The 21,684-nt window shown below is 38.7% G+C and overlaps 1 protein-coding gene and 1 long non-coding RNA gene across 2 annotated transcripts in view; one reads left to right on the top strand and one right to left on the bottom strand.

Annotated features, from left to right (window-relative positions):
- The window catches only part of ENTPD7 (ectonucleoside triphosphate diphosphohydrolase 7), a 36,456-nt gene extending 29,393 nt beyond the window's left edge, over positions 1-7,063 (bottom strand). The window contains exons 1-2 of the mRNA XM_051981844.1: positions 6,711-7,063; positions 5,190-5,372 (exon numbers count right to left, since the gene is read on the bottom strand). Coding sequence (XP_051837804.1) covers positions 5,190-5,372; positions 6,711-6,718 — 191 coding nt within the window. The 5' untranslated portion in view covers positions 6,719-7,063. The remainder of the gene's footprint in view (positions 1-5,189; positions 5,373-6,710) is intronic.
- Positions 7,064-7,336: 273 nt separating this feature from the next.
- Positions 7,337-8,452, top strand: LOC127551778 (uncharacterized). The gene is made up of 2 exons (XR_007951170.1): positions 7,337-7,641; positions 8,240-8,452. It is a non-coding gene; the product is annotated as an uncharacterized LOC127551778 (long non-coding RNA).
- Positions 8,453-21,684: the final 13,232 nt, after the last annotated feature.

The raw sequence follows: 21,684 nt of genomic DNA, 5'->3' as shown, positions 1-21,684 counted from the left end.
TTTCATTCTCAATCCACAAGGAACATCTGTGTAAGTAAAGGCTGCTTTGCAACTCCAAGTGTTATGATTCAGAGCTATGGAGGCTCTCAGAGAACTGACCTGCCTCTTCACCCAGTTATGGTCTTTAACAATTTTCTGTTTTTTGTTTTATGGAAACATGGTTATTTCCCCCCCTCCCCCCCTCCAAAGCATGGTCAGCAAATTTGTACATTAGCTGTTATCTGAGTCCGCACACTGGAGAATACAAACAGCACTATCACTTCTGGATGGTTGTAGGATAAGACACTATAGCAGGTGCTGACTCTTGTGAGATGTCATGGAGGTAAACTTTCAAATGGAAAAAAGGATTGTAGTCAGAACAAGCATTCTTCATAAGTCTCTCATCAGTCTCCTGACTCGGTCTTTGATGTGTTGGTCCATTTAATTACCCCGACTAAAAACCTCTTACCGGGGCTCTTCTCCCTCTTCCCTGTGGGTTACCAAAGGAACTCTGGGGGATCTTACCCACAAACAGCTCTTGGACGCTGCTGCTTCTTATGCCCCACGTTCAGGCGCCATATGTTATGATACAGGAGCCACCTGCTAGTGGCTTCTAGAGATCTAACTCAGACCTGTAGAATGGATCTTTTCATGTGAGAGGATTATGATGATACAAGGAGACTGAGAGGCAGTTTTATTCTCTGACCTCTCCAATGAGAGGTTATTGCATTGTCTGACCTCTCTCCTCTTCCCTCTTGCCTCCAATTTATTTCATTCTCATTATTTCCCAATCTCAATTCCCATTCCTAATCTGCAAAGCATAAGCAAAGAGTACTTTGCAACTCTTTCAAGTGTTATGATCCACAGCTGTGGAGGGTCTTGGAGAATTGACCTGCCCCCTCACCCTGGCATGGTCCTTAACATTAGATGATCTCTATGAATCCTTTTAACTCTCATTTTCAGTGGTTCTGTATGACTTAGAACTTTAATATATATCTAGAAAAGTACCTTTGAAGAATAGAGGTTACCTTGAACAAGATTTAGTTTATCATCTGAGAAAATTGTCTTTATTGCCAATAAAAGAAATTCTATATTAGAAATCTAGAATTAGAGAAAATTTACATAGTCTAAATTAGAGTGCTACCAGAAGGAATGTGAAAGGAGAAGGTGGCTATGAAATACCAAAGAAGCAGAATCATAAGAACCTCTCAACTAGGGAAATGGGGTAGAATTTTTTTCTGCCAACCAGAAGTTCCCTATAGCTTAAGAGTTCCAGGGTTTTCAACTCCATTTAATTAAAATTTACTAATAATAGCTCATACTGACATACTAAATGTTAATATGCTAAGTACCTAATAAAAATAAAGCATTTAAAAAATCTTAAGTTTGAAAGCAAAACAAAGACAAATAAATCACCAGAACCTGTTCTCAAGGACCTTACACTATAGACAGTAGGGAGTAGGGAGATAAATGATTGATATACAAATAACTATAGTACAAAATAGAATATATTAAGTTCATAACAGAACAAAGTCTATGAAAGATTCAAAGAAATAAGAATAACTAGGGAAATCAAAGAAGGCTTCATGAAAGAGAATAGAATTTTGAGTGATGGAGATAAAAGGGAAAGAGAAATACAGGAACACTTCAAAAGTGGGGATCAAGAATAGGTGTAAAAAGATAGTGCATGTTCATGGTACAATGAATGGTTTGATTTGGTTTCAAATAAAAGAATGATAGACTACATGGCTACAACAGTAGGCTACTCCTCTGGAAAACTAACTCAGATACCAAACCAAGGAACTGAGACTTTATTGACTAGGGAAGATGAAAGCCACTGAAGCACTGGAATATATCTTAGTGGGACAACATCTAGGCAAAGTTGGAAAAAAACTGAAAGTAGGAAGATTACTTTAGAGACTACTACAACAGTCTAGATTAGAGTGCTACCAGCTGGAATACAAAAGGAGAGAGCAACTATGGGACATCAAAGAAATAGACTCAAAAGAATCTCTTGACTCATTGGATGTAAAAGGTAAGGGAAAAGGCATCAAAAAGCACCCTCAAGTTTTAAGCATGACTAGCTGGTATAATGGTAGTGCCAAAGAATCTCTCATTTTAATCTTGAAATTCAACCCTATTTCCTAGTCAAAGGAACCCTTCTTTTCCTGATTCATTCTAAAGAAGGGAATCCATGTTATTAACATCTACCCACACTACCTACTTAGTCAAGCATTAACATTTTGCAAAAGACACTCTTCATTCTCCTTTCTCAACTACTCTTCTTCCCCTAATCTCAAGTCTCTGATCTTCAGCTCAACAATGAGTCTTGTAAGATCCTTGAGGGCAGGACTGTCATGCTTGCTTGTATTTGTATATCTAGGACTTAGCACAGTGTCTGTCACATTACAGAAAGACTTCTCTATTAAGCTAAAGGAAGCAGGAGGAATCGTTACACTAGCAGCCTTAGAATAAAACAAAGCAGTGCTTCAAATTATACAGAAATTTTCCTTCTCTAGGGAAAAAAGTAAGGCTATTGGGAAGGGAGCAATATTAAAAATGTTCCTTCTTAACAATAAAAAAGAAAAAATATGCTGTGGGCAACTTAAATGGAGATGAGCATCTATCTCTAGGCTTAGGATGGACATCAAACAAGCAGCACTGGTCAGCCACCAAGATTTTCCAGCTTTGTAAGGCTTGTCAGCACTTTCCCTCTGTTGCACAGTCTTAGAAAATTGTCACCTTCATACCACAGGGAAGCACCAGAGCAGGATTTTTGTGAAAGAGTTGCTCATCATTATTATTATTCTTTGTTTTTATTGTCAATTAGAGAAATTCTAGATAGTCTAGATTGGAAATTCTACCCTGTGCCCTAGTTGAGAGGTTCTTATGATTCTGCTTTTTGGTGTCTAATAGCCACCTTCTCCTTTCACATTCTGGTAGTACTCTAGACTATATAGAATTTCTCTAATTCTAGATTTCTGATTTCTAACTCTAATTTCTCTACTATAGAATTTATACTGTTGGCAATAACGACAAAATTTTGTGAGGGTATCTTTTGTCTTTACATAAGTTAAAAGCACTTTCTTATAACAGCAAATATATTTGATATATAAGACAAACTATCCCCATTTTACAGAAGTGATTTGCTCCTAGTTAGTTAGTACACCATCAGTAGGACTCTCGTGCTTAAGTCTAGGGTTCTTTTTAGTACTTTACACTGCCTCACCAAACTATCAGAAAGGTGAAGGTGACAAATAAGCAACCATTAGATAAAATGAGGCATCACCACATGTTTGAGACAATGTGTGTCTCAAACTTGAATTCTCAGCAGGCTAAAGTTTAATGAGGCAAGAAATCTCATTAGCCTGTGTACAACAGTAGAAAGAGGCAGAAAACAGGGTTTAAAGCTTCTTTGCCACAAATTAGATGTGTGATTTGGCCAGAACATTTTACTGTTCCCTATCTGTTGCCTCCTCTATAGAGCAAAGAATTTGGATAAGACAATTTCTAAGATTACTTTCAGTTCTAAAATTCTATAATTGTAAAGTATCCAATAAGAAGGTTGCCATAATCTTCCTAACTTAGAAAAGTTAAATAAAATTATTCAATTCAATGGGAGTCAGAGATAAATGGTTTAAAAAACTACTAAAGTGATTCTTAAGTTCTGAATATAAGCTTTCCATGATAGTGTGAATAATATATTACATACATATACATTATAATAAAATAAACATGTTAAGACGTATCAAATTGAATGATCATTGTCATAAAGTAAAGCTCCTTCCCTCAAAAATTCATTATTTCAAGAACATGAAGATAAATTCATACAGGCTTCAGAAAGAAAAAATTAAGTATAGTATTTCGGATATGTTCAGAGAAGTTCCAGAGAGTAGCCTCTACAGATTTTAGGGTTAGTTTTAGGGTAATAGGAAAAACCTTTGGTGGTAGTTGATTATATAAGAAAAGATAATGTTTCAGAATGAATCATAAAAGGTTACAGTTTAAAAATTTTGCAATGGAGTAATGCCAAACCTTCATTTTACTGATAATAAAGAAATTGAGATTAAAGAGTTTAAGTAACTTGCTCAAAGTAAAAAATCAAGTTAGAAGTGAGAAAAGTAAGGACTAAAATCCAAATATCCTGACTTCTGTCTTAGTGTCCCTCAGAAGTTGCATGTAATAAAAAACTAAAACTAAATATTATATAAGTATAATTAACATATTTGGCCCTGAAGAAGAGGTAAGAAAATTCTTTATCCTCTTTTCTTTGTAAAAGTTGGAGACTATAGATATGGAATACTGCATATACCATCAGACATGGCTTGCTGAATTGCATTTTGTCTCTTTTTAAAAATCAGTGTTACAAAGAATGGTTCACTGGTTAGGGGAAAGAAATTTAATTTAAAAATGAAAATATTATAAAAAAAACAAAAGATACTATCAATAAAAAATAAGGTTAAAATATAACTTCTTTTATCTTGGGAATTAAAAAGGCATTTGTACAAAATTCAAATAATTTAACAAAGAAATATAAAGTCCAGTTATCTAAATGAAATAGCCTCAAAAGTATTCCTTGCCAGGAAAGAAAAAGGATTTTTGAAAATGACTAGAACATCTAAACATGCCAAAGAATACTTTTAACTGCATTGCTAGCAACATCAGAAACTATAAAATATATTAAAATTTTATATAACATTTCAAGGTTGTAAAGTATTTAACATTGATTCTTGCAACAATCCATTATTATTTCCATTTTGCAAGTCAGACTGACATGCTCAGCATCATACCACTAGAAAACTATTTAAGGCAGGCCTCAAACTCAGACCTTGCTGATTTCAAATCCAGGATTCTATCCACTCAATATACTATCTTCAAGGTCATATGTAATAAAATAATAGCAAAAAATAAAAGAATGAACTCTTTATTAAAAATTTAAAAAGTTAATTGTGGTCTTTCCTTATCTTTTTCCAAGGGGAGTAGGGAAGGGAGAGAGAATAGTATAAATAATTTTGAACCTTAATCCCTAACCTAAGAAAATTAGTTTTAACGTTTGTATGAAAAATTGCATTAAATTTTACTTAAAAAAAAAAAAAAGGAATCCCTAGAAAAGGTCAAGGGGCATAAGTTAAATGGCTTATTAAGTTATTTGCTCTTAAAGTATTAATCTTAGTGACAAAGCTTACATTGATATGCTGATGATGACTCACCTTTCATACTGTCTATCTTGAGGTGAGGTAGAGCCCCAGTGTCGAAAGTCCATTAAAACCATAAGTAGAAGGAGACAGGAGATGAGGAAAAGTCCCAGAAAGGCTACCCGCTGACGTGCAAATGGACTCACTGTAGGCACAGTAAAATACCAGGAAGCCGGGCAGAAATAGGAAAAACTAATCCTGAAATAAAGTAAACCATTACTAAAGTTTAAAAAAATTCTTATGATTCATTGATGTCAATGGAAAATACTAACTCACACTCCAGTATGATCAAAGTCCTTGCTACAGATCAACAAGCTGACATTTAATAGGATTTAAACAATATTTTTAGGAAGACAATGTCAAATAGCATCTTGGACTGGCTATCTTGGACCCATGGCAAGTCATTTAACTACCTGAGGACCCTGAGCAAGTCACTTAACTATCTGAGGACCCTGGCAACTTTCTATAACAAAAATCAGCAAGAATAGCTGCCTATCTGTATTTAGTAATAGGAGTTTCTTTATCAGGCATTATACTTCACTAATTACTTTACATGATCTGGAATCTCCTGGCATATAACACAACATTCTGGTATAACTGAGTAACAAATATGATAATTGACTTACAGAGCCTGTCAACCCGCCTGCTTACTCCCTGAACTTTCAACCTAAGCAATAGGCACAGAGATTTGTCCAATTAGTGGATTTCTCACACTGCACAGTTTAAACAGCACTTATTCCATGCTGTATGATGAGAACACAAAGATAAAATGTGGTCCCTGCCATCAAAGAAAGAAGTTCATATTTAATAGGAAAGATTAAACCGGTAACATTAAAAAGATGCTCTAAGGTTCTCAGAAAGCTCCAGAGGGAAAGATCTTTTGGCTTGGGGAAGTCTGGGAGGAAGTTATAACTGAACAGTCTTACAAAGGGGTGGGTATGAGGGGATGGGGGAAGGAAGGCAGCACCTTGCCACAGGCCTGGGGTAAGCAAAGACCAGAAGGTAGGCATACACTAGCAGTTCAAGCTTAGCAGCAGCGCAACTAGGTGGGAAGAGTCCACTAATAGAGCTAAAAGCTGAGGCGGACCCTGAAAGGGACTTTGAATGCAGGTTAAGGAGTGTGTAGCCTGCAACTGGGGGGACACACTCATATACACATATAGTCTGGGACCCACACACCCATAGATACAATCATACAATACTCATACAATCACACACTGTCTCACATCCAGACACAATCACACACACTGTCTTACACCCACAGACACAACTATACAACCATACAATACTCACACAATCACACCCACCCACACGCGACCCACATATAGACTCTCTCTCACACTCCCTCCCCCCAGTCACACACAATAGCCCACCCTGACACAAAGCCGAACCGCCAGATACAACCATACAACACACACTCACACACACTTTCACATCCACAGACAGTCACACACACGACCTACACCTAGACTCTCGGTAAAACTCGATCAGACATACACAGACTCTGTCACAAAGACCCTTCCTTCACACATCTACCTGGCCATGAGCTCCCTCGGAGTGGAGCGGGGGGCTCAGCCCCTGTCACCTCCTTTTCTTTTTCCCTAGACAAGGAGGCTTCCTCGTCCCGGGCATCTCCGCCTGTGCCAGCCTGATAAGAAGACAGATGGGGAAGGGCCCTGGGCCGCAGAACCCCGGCGGCGCGGCCCGGCTTCGGCAGCTCCTGCTTCCACTCCTTGGGGAAGCTGTCACCGAGCCCACCGACGACCCTTCCCCGCTGCCTGCTTCTTCAGTCGGTGCCGAGGCTCGCCTTTCCGCAGGCCGCCACACGCCACTGGTCGTCTCCGCACCGAGGCCCAAATGCCGACTCAAAGGATCCGAGATAGCAACAATCCCAATCTAGCTGCTTGTGTCGAATTCCCGGCCGGAAGAAGGGCCGGGACCGGCCGCGGCGCCACGTCCCCAAGGAAACGGTCAGGAACCAATGAGAGGCGGCCTCGCCCTCCAAAAGGCCGGCTCTCGCTAGACAGAACGCTGAGTAAACAGTCCGGAGCCAATCCACGGGAGATATTGTTTTCTACAGCCCGCCCAGAGGAACAACTCGGCCAATCACGGAGAGCGTAACGGAAGAAACTGAGAGTGGGAGGAGCCAGGGGACAGGTCTCCGGGATTAAAGACCTGCTTCCATTCTTCCATTCTTCCTTTTCCCCTGCCCTGATTTGCAGGGTCATTCCTGGAGCGCCCCCGCCCCCAGCTCCCTCTCACTCCCTTCCTTTTCACGATTCCAGAGCACCCTTCTCAGGAGCCGGGATGTGCAGGGGCCGTTCTGCAGGTGCAGTTCTTCCATCGAGCTTCTTCAGCTGGGAAACCGCGGGCCAGGCCCGTTTGCTCTGCCGGCTCCATAAAGAGGATGCACAATCTAACAACGTCTTGAAAATGATTTAAGTAAAGCCACGTGTTCTTAACTCGGGTAACCTGATAATTTAGGTTTTCAATAGCCTTCCTAACCATCCACAAGTTAAAACAGATAACATTCACTAGAATGGTGATCAAGAATACCCTCCTTTAACCCAAATGGCTATCAAGGTGCATACCCTTTGATCCAGCAGTGTCTCTACTGGGCCTGTATCTCAAAAAGATAAAAAGGAAAAGAACTCATATATGCAAAAATGTTTGTGGCAGCCCTTTTTGTAGTGGCAAGGAATTGCAAACTGAGTGGATGCCCATCAGTTGGGGAATGGCTAAATAAGTTGTGGTATATGAATATTATGGAGTATTATTGAACAATATATTCTTCTATAAGAACATCATATTGTTCTATAAGAGCAGTAGAATGATTTCAGAAAAGCCTGGAGAGATTACATGAAATGATGCTAAGTGAAGGGAGCAGAATTAGGAGAACATTGTACTTGGCAACAAGATTATTTGATGATCAAATGATGGAAGTGTCTCTTTTCAATAATAAGGTGATGCAGGCCAGTTTCAATGGTCTTATGATGGAGAGAGCCAAATATCAAAATAGTATTTTCACTTTTTGGTTTTTTTCTCATTTTTTTCTTTTCAATCAGATTTTTCTTGCATAACATGATGAATATGGAAAGGTGTTTAGAAGAAATGAAGATGTTTAACCTATAGCGGACTGTTTCTGTTCATGGGGGAAAGGAGAGAGAAAAATTTGTAACAAGAGGTTGTTGAAATGTTGAAAATGTTTAAATGTTGAATATTGAAAACTATCTTTGCATGTATTTGAAAAAATAAAATACTATTAAAATTTTTAAAAATACCTTTTTAATTTAATCTTTTTAACAATAATTGTTTAACAAATGCATCACTTATCTGTCAAATCTCCAAACTTCTTTTGTAGTTTTAAAAATCAAAGATAATCTATTTCTTTGTTCATTTGTTAAGGACCATATGAACTACCAGTATATCCCTAAAATTTTTATTAAAGGGTTACAGGTTTGTGTTCCAATCAGCAGAAGCAAAAAATAGGTTAAAATCATGTTCTTTCATCTATTGTGCTAATGAACAGAAACTCTATAAACCAGATTTGGTCTTTTTTTCACCCTATATTGTATAAAACATGCTGTAACACATTACGAAACTCTAGATTTTGAAACTGATTTTTAACTACCTTTTATTGAAGACACAACTACATATGTAGTTGTAATTTTGTTTCTATTTTCCCTATTCCTAGGCAAAGTCATCACCATTTTAACAATAAGCAGTGTTCATTTCCTCCCTTCATCTTCACCTAGGGGGTTAAGGGGTTAGAAGCAATTAGACAAAGCAAAACTAAAAAAAACCATAAAGTACAGTGGGAAGTACTACTAACAAACAGGGAACTTTTAAAGGACCTCTAAGGTAACTTATCCATCCTCATAGCTCTAAATGTGCTTCATGACAGAGCAAATGAGGAAAGAATCAGAGTTTAGGAATTTAATCAAGGAGGAGAATAAGAAAAGATTAGGAACACAAAGTTAGTAAATTTCGTAAAATAAGGTTAGGAATACAAAGAAAAAGAGAGAAGAAGCAAAAAGAAAATTGAGTAAATTAAAGGGAATAAAGTAAATTTAGTGACAAGGAAAAGAAGAAAGTGGAGGTAGAAGAACAGATGGTAGTTACACTAAGCTATACACAGAGCATGGTTCATAACCACTGGACCTGTTCAAATCTGCTACTTCTTCAGCATCTGGAGTCTGCAAAAAACCAAAGACATGTGAAAGAATCTGTCATAAGAGAGAATTTCTTGGCATATGTGTGTATACACACATACACACAACATGTATATATACATACATACATCTTTCTAAACAATGTAATAAAGAAATCCTCGAATAGGACAAATGACCTAAATTAAGAGCAACTATCTGACTCATTAGCAGAAAGGTGTTGCATACTCTGGCCCATTCTAAAATAACTTTTGATTTTAACCACTAGAATCTCTTCACTGTTCCCCCAAACACACCAACTTCATTTCACTTCTAAAGAATGGCCCCAGCCCACTCTTTGTGCAAGTCCTGATGTGTTGTATAGGAAATGACGATTTTGGTGGGTGGAGGCAGGGGAGTGGAAAAGGAAGGGGAAGGAGAGACTGTTTGCATTGCCATTGCTACGGCTTTCTCAGCTCAGATCTCCCTCTGTTAGCTGGCTTCCTGTCACAGCTGCATCATCGCAATCTTTCTTGCCCATATTGCTATCACAATCCTTATTCATCTCTTCACTTCAATAAAGATTGAAGATTTTTCCCTTAACCTGAATTCCTGACTCCGGCTGATTTTAAATACGCGGTCCTTACATTTGGCGCCTAAGCGTGGGAACCAAGGACCCTACTTTCACTGAAGAAGTCTCCAGTGACCAGGAACTTAGGTGAGTATAACACAAACAGGGAACTTATTTTCTTAAAGACTAAACTAGTAACTTTTTGGCTGAAATGGGACAGATCCTAGGTAAAGATTCTCCATCCCCCACCCCAACCCTACCCCCCCACCCCCAGCCCCACCCAGGAGTGGTGCTATAGAAAGCCTGCTTAAGCTGATAGAAGATCAAGGGCTACTTATAACTTGGGAACAGGCAGCTAGACTTCTGGGTACATTAAAACGCACCTCCTCTTGGTTCTTAGAGGAAGAGCAAATCTCTCTAGATAACTGGCACTGGTTGGTCAACAGCTCTCCGCATATTACAATGAAAACGGTCCTCATTCAATTTCCATGGAGGCATTCTATTTATACAATATGATACAGTTGGCCTTAAGATACTATATAAGTTCTAGGAGAAAAGGAAAAAACTCTAGGAATAGCCAAATAGGGAAGCCTGAGATAAAGGAGGAAGACAAAGAACAGATTAATGGCCATATCCCCACAGGGCATGGAGACTTAAGCGAGGCTCAAGGGCAGGGTGAATCTGAGGCAGCTTCAGCCCCTCTGGGAGCTGGTAATTGACTCTCCTCCATCAACTCCATCCTCCAGGATGGAGGGAGGAGGGGTAGTGGGGGGGGGGGGGGCCGTGACAGCACCAGCACCTCCCCCCCTGCATCCAGCTGCTCCTTTGAGTAGATTGCAAAAAGGACTAATTAAGGCCAAAGAGGAAGGGAGAAATGTATTGGAATTTCAACACCACATTTTTCCCGTTATTCAACAGTTTAATTCTTCAGGTCAAGAAAGTAGAAGATACTCTCCTTTTGATATAGATATCCTCAAAGACCTGAAAAAAGCTTGCACTCTTTATGGGGCTACATCAGCTTATGTTAAGATGTTATTACAGAATTTGGCTTTTGAAATCTTGACCCCTAATGACTGGAAATCTATAGCAAAGATATGCCTAGAATCTATGGCTTTCTGAATATAGTGAGCTCTGTAGGCTACAAGCCCACAAAATAGTCAAAGTGGAGTTCATGCTGCAATCACCTGTGACCTACTAACAGGTGTAGGTCCTTATGCAGATGTCGCAGTACAGATTAATTATTCCATAGCAGCATATGAGCAAATTGCTGCTAATGCTATCAAAGCGTGGGCTTCTCTCCACAATAAAGATGAAAAGGGTGGGGACTTCACAAAAATAACACAAGGGCCAAATGAACCCTTTGCTGACTTTGTGGGATGTTTGCAGACAGCTATCACAAGAACAAATGGAGAAAATCCAATAACAGACATTTTGATAAGGCAACTTGCTAAGGAAAATGCTAATGAGGTTTGCAGAAGAATTATACTAGGACTGCACAAAGATGCTCCTTTAGAGGAGCTCATAAGACGCTGTGCCACAGTAAGCACAGATGCCTTTTATAGCCAGGCTATGATGCAGACTTTCCAAAATCCAAACATGGGAAGACAGAGTCCCTCTTGGCAAGGGACTTCCAGAGAGACTCATAGATGCTTTCAGTGTGGAAAAGTAGGGCATCTGAAAGCTCAATGTTGGTATAGAGATAGAATGGGAAAACAAGGTGGGAGAACAAGACCCAATACCTCATGTTCAAAATGCAACAGAGGCTTCCATTGGGCCTCAGAATGTAGACAGATTCAGGGAAACGGGATGAGGGGCCCAGCCCCAAGGCCCAAGGCAAAAAACACTTGGGGCATGATGGCAGCCAATGGTGCACCCAGAGAGTGCCTAGAAGTCCAGTACCCAGACATGACCAATCAGCCAGAAAGCGATATGATGGGAGAAGGGGATTACACAGTCAACCAGCCAGGAAGCAACATGATGGCAGAAAGGAATTACAATTGGGGAGAATAGAGCTGTATGTAGCTGGGACAACTGAGATATCCCCTGGAAATGTGAAATCTGTTCCTCTCCAGCCTATGGATCTCTTACCTCCAAGCACAGTAGGCTTGACCATTTCACCTCCTTTTTGTACGTACAAACCAGTGTCCATCCACACACTGATGTGGGAAACTGGGGAATATGTAGATAATATCCCAGTCACTAATACAGGTAGACAATGTGTGACTTATCACCCAGGAGAATTAGTAGCATCAGGTTTACTCATACAGAATCCTAATAAGCAACCTGCTGATAGTCACCCAGATTCTGACTCCAGACCACAAAATCCAGAAATATACTGGACAGCAGCTGTAACAGCTGACTGACCTATGCTCACTATCTATATAAATGGCCTACCATTGGAAGGATTGGTAGACACAGGTGCAGATCGTACAGTTATTAGAGGTGCCAATTGGCCCAGTCACTGGCCAAAGATTAAAGCAGACACCTATATGTCTGGAGTAGGAGGATCAATAGCAGCTGAAGTTAGTGCTGCCCCTATAAGATGGACTTCTGAAGGCAAAACAGGAGTTTTTACTCCTTTTATAGTTGAAAAAATCCCCATCAATCTGTGGGGAAGAGACATTTTACAACAATTAGAGTTAAAAATGAGTACTTCGGTTTTTTAAGCAGGGCTGCTGTTGAAGGCCTGCCAACACTTTCACCTGTTCCTATCCAATGGAAAACTGATACACCAGTGTGGATAGAACAGTGGCCCTTAGGTAGCGATAAAATTCAGGCCTTATTAGATATAGTACAGGAGCAGCTTGAACAAGGGCATTTCCAACCTTCTCCAAGTCCTTGGAATTCCCCAGTGTTCGTTGTAAAAAAGAAATTGGGAAAATGAAGGATACTCACTGATTTAAGAAAAGTGAATGAACAGATGGAAACTATGGGAACTCTTCAGCCTGGACTTCCATCTCCTACTCAATTGCCTAGAGAGTGGCCTCTTTGGGTCATCGATATTAAGGATTGTTTTTATTCTATCCTTCTGGATAAGGAGGATATGAAAAGATTTGCCTTTTCAGTGCCCAGTGTTAACTTAGCTGAGCCTTATAAAAGATATGAATGGACAGTTTTGCCACAGGGAATGAAAAACAGCTCCACTATGTGTCAAATGTATGTTTGCTGCTCTTGCTCCAGTAAGAAAAGCATTTCCAAAAGTTATACTATTACATTATATGGATGATATATTGGGATGTGCACCTGAGGAACAAATGCTAGAAGCATGTCTACAAAAGACCATAGAAACACTAAGATACTACAAATTATACATAGCTGAAGAGAAAATTCAAAGACATGCTCCTTTTCAATATTTAGGATACAAAGTATACCCTAAGGTGCTTACAGTACAAAAACTGTCCTTAAGAACAGAGAAGCTAAACACCTTAAATGATTTTCAGAAATTGATAGGAGATACCCAATGGATGCGACCAGTATTAGGCTTGACTACCTATCAGTTACAACCATTATATGATATTTTAAGGGGAGACAGTGCTTTAAATTCACCACACCAGCTTACAAAAGAAGCTCAAGACGCTTTGAGAAAAGTTGAACTGGCTTTATCCAATGTGGTTGAAAGAGTCACTCAAAAACCCTTGGAAATATCAGTTTTTGCCACACAAGAGGCACCCACAGCAGTCCTTCATCAAGGAGACAGTGTGATAGAGTGGGTGAACCTCCTGGCACAACCTCCCGGCACAACCAGAACAAAGACTTACTCCTTACCCAGTCTGTGTTGTGAGACCATCCCAGAGTGGCAAATTTTATTAGTCATGGCTCCAAATTTTGCACATGGGTCTCCATTAAAGATAACTAGACTTTTACATAATTGGCGATGGATTCTTGAAGAAAAAGTTTCTAAAGTTCCTCTTAAAGGATCAACTATCTTTACAGATGCATCCAAACACAATATTTGTGCTGTATACTCTCATGTCTTAACTATAAAGAGAATCGTCAGAACTCCTTTTCAGTCCACTCAGCAGAACGAATTATATGCAATCATGTTAGCTCTCACTTATTACCCAGGAGACATAAATATAATATCTGATTCAGCCTATTCAGTAGGTGTGGTACAAAGAATTTCCACAGCCCAAATAAAATTTGCAGCTTCTAATATATATCAGCTCTTTAAGGAGCTTGTCTGTCATCGCAGAGAGACAGAGCAGACCCTTGAAACGAAGAAGAAGACCCAAGAAACATCGGGTGGTTCACCATTGAAAGAGTTATGGCATTTGACTCATGGACATAGAAAATCTTTGGACTTCAAAACCCTCAGAAATCATTGGATTCTCTGAGACATTAGATTGTTGTAGGACTTTAAAATCCCTCAGGAATCATTGGATTCTTTGAGACATAAGACTTGAAACCCTCAGGAATCATTGGATTTTCTGAGAAATGATAAGACTGTTATAGGACTTCAAAATCTGCTGGAATCATTGAATTCCCTAAGACATAAAAAGACTTTTGCTGGACTTCAAAAACTTGGGGGGATCATTGGATTCCCTGATATGTGAAGCAATGGACAATAGATTGGTTTTGGACTATCTCTTGGCTGCTGAAGAAGGTATATGTGTGACTGCTGTTTACATATTCTCCTTCTAGGACTTCTGGCAATCTTTTACAACACAATGTTGATTTATATTGTTTGTTATACCGTTACTAGGGTGTATAATTCATGTTTGTTACACCACATCAAGCCTGCACTGACTGTGGGGAGAGTCATCACTAATAGCCTCTGCGTTGTTGCTATGTGCTTGTGTAATACTTCCCATGCTGATGGGTTTGTGCATAATAAGACCCTTCAGCCCAGAAACCTGCTAGCAACCCCCACTTCCCTTTGGTGCTTTTCATCTCCCTTCCTGAGATGTCAGGGAGGGCGTGATTATCTCCTTTTTAGTGCTTTCACCTCCCTTCCTGAGAAGTCAGGGAGGGTATGATCACTTCCCCTTGGGGACTCTGACTTCCCTGAGGAGTCAGGGATGGCATGACCACCTGTGTTCTAAAACAAAAGAAAGCGGGAGATGTCATGGGCTGAGGCTTGAGTTGATGCACTGAGGTCCCAAGCACATGAGGCTAAATAGTAATTGGACCATACTCTATTAATATATAAGCCTGGAGAAAGAATAGCCCCCGCCCACTCTTTGTGCAAGTCCTGATGTGTTGTATAGAAAATGACGATTTTGGTGGGTGGAGGCAGGGGAGTGGAAAAGGAAGGGGAAGGAGAGACTGTTTGCATTGCCATTGCTACGGCTTTCTCAGCTCAGATCTCCCTCTGTTAGCTGGCTTCCTGTTGCAGCTGCCCATACTGCTATCGCAATCTTTCTTGCCCATATTGCTATCGCAATCCTTATTCATCTCTTCACTTCAATAAAGATTGAAGATTTTTCCCTTAACCTGAATTCCTGACTCCGGCTGATTTTAAATACGTGGTCATTACATGAGACTATAAGGTCTTTGAGAGTAAAGACTGTCTTTTGCCTCTCTCTGTATCCCCAATTCTTAGTACAACACTTGTCACATAGTAGGCATTTAATGTTTATTGAATAACATTCAAGGCCCAACATATCACTTTTACATTATATTCCCTTACTATTCCAACTTATATTGCTTCTGTCTTCCATCTTCTATAATACTACTTGCTCATATGCCATCTTGTATTATTTCATGTGTATTATTTCAAAAAAATACTTGTTAAATATTATAAAAAAGTGGTCATCAAAATCATTTGGTACTGGCTAAGAAATAGAGCAGTGGATTATGACAATGTTTGATAAACCCAAAGATTCCAATTTCTGGGATTAAGAACTATTTGACAAAATTTGTGGGGAAAATTGGAAAACAGTGTGCTAGAAACTAGGCATCAACCAACAACTACAAATCAAGGTAGAAATGGGTTCATGATTTAGACATAAGTGGTGATACTATAAGCAAATTAGGAGAACAGGGGTTTAGTGTACCTCTCAGATCTGCAGAGAAGGAAAGAATTTATGACTAAACAACTAGAGAATATTATGAAATACAAAGTGGATAATTTTAATTATGTAAATTTTTTTTAAATTGTACAAACAAAATCAATGCAGGCAAGATTAGAAGAGAAGTAGACAACTGGGGGGAAAATTTTACATCCAATGTTTCTGAAAAAGGCCTCATTTCTAAAATATATAGACTCCATTTACAAGAAGACAAGCCATTCCCTTTTAGGTATTTTCACCTTTTTTGTTGTTACTGTTGGTGGTACTTTTTTTTCTTTTTTTCCTTTTTGACCTGATTTTTCTTGAGCAATATGATGGATATGAAAACATCTTAAGAGGAATTGCAATGTTTGGCCTATATTGGCATTATTAAGTATACTGTCATGAGAATATACATGAAACAGGCAGGAAAACCTGGTGATCTTTGGGGTAAAAAATAAGGTATTTTATTATCTGCCAAAATGTTAACAGCCGATCCAGTTAGCAGACATGATAGTCCTATGGTATTCTGCCTATCAACAGAATATATCTAGAATACTATATTCAATTCCTGGGATTGTCCTTTAGGACAATGACAAAACCAAGAGGTTCCATATGAGTGAAATCAGAATAGTAAAGGGCATCATATTTATCAAAAATGAAAATATATTGAAGGACCTAGGTATGCTTAACCAAAGTTAAGACTGTTGAAAAGGAGAATATGGAGAGAAGGGGTTCTGACTAATAGCTATTTTCAAGTACTTTAAATGTTAATTTGACAAGGAATTAAATTTACTATTGGACCCCAGAAGACAGAAGTAGGAGCATTGGATACAAATTATAAAGAAGCCACTTTAGGCATCATTCAATCAGCAAATACTTAAGTATCTACTATATATCAGGCTATGTTTCAGATATATGGTATATAGGCTTGATCTTATAAAAACTATAACAAAAATGAGATAGCTGCTTCTGGATAATAAGTTCTTCCTTACAGGAAGGCTTCAAGCAAAGGCTAGATTAGTATTATTGGTTGTGGAGTAACATAGATCCTTTTGTTGATAAGACCACATGGCCAATGAAGTCTTTCCCAGCTCTGAAGCTCTATAAAGGTTATTCCTGTGCACATGTGCACACACACATGTATAAATTAAGTATTTACATATATCCATATACATACATATATGTTTAATCAACTGTGTAATTGTAGAATGAGGAAGAGTTGGTTTAACAGTGGATCATGTGGGAAGATCTGGCAGTTTTAGTTAACCACAATCTCATTATGTGAAGTAACAGAGTGATAAAACTGCCCCTAAAGTTAATGAAATATTAGCTTCAATGTAAGTTGTGGCATCTCATTTCCTTTCCTTTATGGAAGAATGTCTTGCAACTGTAGCCTGCACTTAATGTATCTACTAAATACCTGCTTAAAAAGCAAGACCCTGTGCTAGGAGCAGGGGATAGAAAGACAAGAATGATCAGATGTGAGAAATTTGCGAGAGAAAGCACTAACAAATTCTCATGAGATCAGCAAAGCCTGGAAAGGAGGTAACACTGAAGATGACTAATGACTGCTCAACTAGGCTATTCGTCCAGTAGAGATTCTGAAGGATAACTGGGAGACAGTTATGTGTCTCAGGCAAGGAGAACAGATGAGCCATAAAAGATAAAAGATGAAGATGAAATGTAGGGCTTGGAGAACATCATTCCTCACCACCCACTCCCCAAGACCTTGGATTCCAGTATCATCTTGTTGAAATGGCTTTGGTCCATGTATGGCTACAGTCCCTGCTACTGGGGAGGCTGAGGCCAGTAGATTAGCTCAAGTTCAACAATTCTGAGCTACAGAGGGTCAGAGTCTATGTGAAGTCCACACAAAATATTTTACCAGTGTGGTTAAATACCAGGGAGAAAAGGACCATCAGGCTGCTTGAGGGGCACAATAGCCCAGGCCAGGAAAGAACCACAGGTTAAAGCTTCCATACTGCTCAGGACTGGGATTAAACTGTGAAGAGCTGCTGGGTGAGATAAAGACACATACTCTCAAAATACATATTAAAAAAATTTTAGAGATTAATTTTTTCAAAGATCACCAAGGACTTCCTCATAACCACATCTAATGAATCTCTACTTCCAAATCTTTGGCTGACAGAGTACAGAGGCATGGATCAGAACAGAGTAAGGGAAAGAACAATGCACATTAAAAATAGTTGGGTTTATAAAATGAGTCCCAGGCCAAAAAGAATCACAAGGTACATTTTCAATGCCATTGTTGAACTTATGGTATCTGAAAATTGCCCTTGAAAAATTCCTGAGCTGAGGGATAGAAATTTAAGATATTTAACTGTGAAGGCAGAAAACTTTCAGTTTTACTGAACACACACATTCCATACATTTTATTAAAAACTCAATTTTTGTGATCATTTATTTTGACAACAGTTTAGGTATATCCACAATTACTAGACAAACTTTGTTGAAATACATTTAGGATTTAAAACACCCTAATTTCACACATATGGGACGAGAAAGATCTGACTTGGCAGCATCTTTGGAAATTTAACTCCCAGAACATATTTATGGAGAACATATTGTAGCTATTTTTCAGATGTTTGAAAAGTTTTTCACTTAAGAGAGAAAAGAGATGTATTGCTTCTGAAGGCAGAGCTAGGAACAAAATCTATTAATTATCAGGAAAGCAGATTTTAGCTCTCCAAAAGAAAAATTTGACAATTAGGAGTATTCCCAAAATGTCTAAGTGGTGATCTTTACACATTACTAGTTCAGTCCAAACAGAGGCTGGATAATCATGGCATGGATATTTCAAGTAGGATTCATCATTGCATAGGTGGTAAATGAGATTATTTTCAAAATCTATTTTTCTTTCATTTTACTGAGTTTGCAAAAGGCAATCTCTATTATATTTCCTTAATTTATGTAATGCTGCCACCTGCTACACACACAGGCTTTTATTCTATAGGGAAGCCCACTCTCTTTGGGGGAGATTAACATTGTAATAGCATGATCATTAAGAAATGAGGTAAATTTTCTAATGAGTTGTGGAAATCTTCTTACTTCAGTTATCATTTCTTATCTTGGGGTGGTAAGTTGATCTATTTCCATGCTAGCCAAGCTCCAACCACACAAGTGCTCTCATACTTGTCTAGATTTTTGAAATTTGAGATGGTGACAGGGAACAAATAAATTTTAGTCCTACTCCTAGTCCCAACTGCTAAAAAATATATAGGAGAAGATAAGCAGGAGTAGAAAATACTATATTAGTTCAGATAGATATGCTTTTGCCACCATCAGCAAGGAGGGATGACTGTTCAGGTCCCATAGGAAAAGCCATTGCTTATAAGGTTATGGTTGTTTTGTGAAGAGAAGAATTTATCAAATGGTTTTAGATTGGTTCTGGTTACTATAGTAGGTGGTCCATTATATTAGCTGTATACTATCATGTACTGTGTTAGATACTAGAGACATAAAAACAAAAGTGCAACATTTCTTGGCAAGAAACTTACATTCTATTAGGGGAGACATATACATATATAATTATATAGAAATTTAATTACAAGGTAATTTTGGGGAGAAAGCACCAGCCAAAAGACCAGGAAAAGTCTTCACACAGAAAACAGTGTATGAAATGAGTTTGGAGGAAACAAAGAATTTTCAAAGGGGATGGGTAGGAGGCAGTACATTCCAAGCACGGGACATAGCTGGTACAAGGCCATAGGGAGTCAAGATGTAATGAACAGAAGTGGTGCTTATTGTTTTTTTAATAGAATGGAGTCAATAGGGAGGCAAGAGTAGTGAAAAGAGAACTGGATGTGGAATGTACAGACAAAACCTCAGCTCTGCTGCTTATGACATTTGTCACCTTAGGTAAGTAAGCTAAAGTTTTTCTGGGCTACTCTTTCTCCATCTGTGTGATAATAATGTTGGACTCAGTCATGTCAAAGTTCTCTTCTAACGAAATTCTATGATCCAAGCATCCTGACATTAAAAAGACCCAACATTCAGAGGCAGTGTAGCAAACAGAAATCAAGCTAGTCTCAAAGCTAGGTGACTCTGAGTTCAAATACTGGCTGACACATGCTGGCTGTATGAAGTCAAGCTCTAGGCAGCTAAGAATATGTGGTACTAGTTTGCATTGGCGAAGAAAGAACTGAAAAAGATGCCAATTTGCATTGGCACAAAGTTCCTGACCAGGTGTTTTCAGACTAATGAAATCATGGGTCCCATAGCTATCACTGAAGCATGTTTTTTTGTTTGTTTGTTTGTTTGGTTTTTAAAGATTTCTTTGCCTTTTATTGTTGTCTTCCTTTATACTTTTTTATTTTAATTTTTTAATAATTTTTTATTGACAAAACCTATTTACAACATTATCCCTTGCACTCACTTCTGTTCCAATTTTCCCCCTCCCTCCCTTCACCCCCTCCCCCAGATGACAAGCACTCCTTTACATGTTAAATAGGTACAGTATATCCTAGATACAATATATGTGTGTGCAGAACCGAACAGTTTTTGTGTTGCACAGGGAGAATTGGATTCAGAAGGTATAAATAACCCGGGAAGAAAAACAAAAATGCAAGCAGTTTATATTCATTTCCCAGTGTTCTTTCTTTGGGTGTAGCTGCTTCTGTCCATCCTTGATCAATTGAAACTGAATTAGCTTTATCAAAGAGATCCACTTCCATCAGAATACATCCTCAAAACAGTATCATTGTTGAGGTATATAATGATCTCCTGGTTCTGCTCATTTCACTTAGCATCAGTTCATGTAAGTCTTGCCAGTCCTCTCTGTATTCATCCTGCTGGTTATTCCTTACAGAACAATAATATTCCATAATGTTCATATACCACAACTTACTCAACCATTCTCCAATTGATGGGCATCCATTCATTTTCCAGCTTCTAGCCACTACAAACAGGGCTGCCACAAACATTTTGGCACATACATGTCCCTTTCCCTTCTTTAGTATCTCTTTGGTATATAAGCCCAGTGGAAACACTGCTGGATCAAAGGGTATGCACAGTTTGATAACTTTTTGAGCATAGTACTGAAGCATGTTCTTAACCTGTCCCTCTCCTGAATCCTCAGTCAGCACCTTTTATTGTAATTCATCATTAGGCCTTATAGTTAATTCATCTACATGTCTCATTCCTCCCACTAAACTATAAAAAGACAGCCTTATTCATCTTCCTTAATATCTAACACAATAAGTTACACATTGGGAGCACTTAATTCAATGTTAGCAAGAGAGGGGAGGAGGAGATGACCTAGGGATTTAAGGAGAGTCTCTTCTTGCTCAATAAATTCTCCAAATGTCCCCAAATCAACACTTCTCTCAAAATAGTTATATACCCATCTAAGTTAAAAAATAAATTGTCACTGACCAACATCATTCCTAAGAGGGCACCTCTATCTACTAGATTTGACTAAATGTGGTGTTGTCAGGTCTTCAACATTTCTCATCTAAACTGTACTCCTATAGACCATCCTTATCATTCCTCTTTTCTTTCTCTTTATTAACAAAAGGGAAGAGGCAGAGAGGGACAAATGGGAGACATGGATATATATTTGCTCATGTTAGGAGAAAATGAAAAAGTAGACCCCAGATGGCAAGAGAAATCTATGTATGTCTGGTAGTCTAGGCGTCCTATTTGGCTCCCCAGCATATTAGCTGGCTCTTTAAGTACTTTCATTTCAAAGAAACCCAAGCTAGCCATGTCTTCATTTCTCTTTAGGCTGCACCTCCATGCTATACCAAGAAAATCAGACGTCAATTCCCTAACCCATT

This window comes from Antechinus flavipes, chromosome 2, assembly GCF_016432865.1.
Source record: "Antechinus flavipes isolate AdamAnt ecotype Samford, QLD, Australia chromosome 2, AdamAnt_v2, whole genome shotgun sequence".
NCBI classification, from domain to species: Eukaryota; Metazoa; Chordata; class Mammalia; order Dasyuromorphia; family Dasyuridae; genus Antechinus; species Antechinus flavipes.
This window is presented reverse-complemented; position numbering and strand designations above follow the sequence as displayed.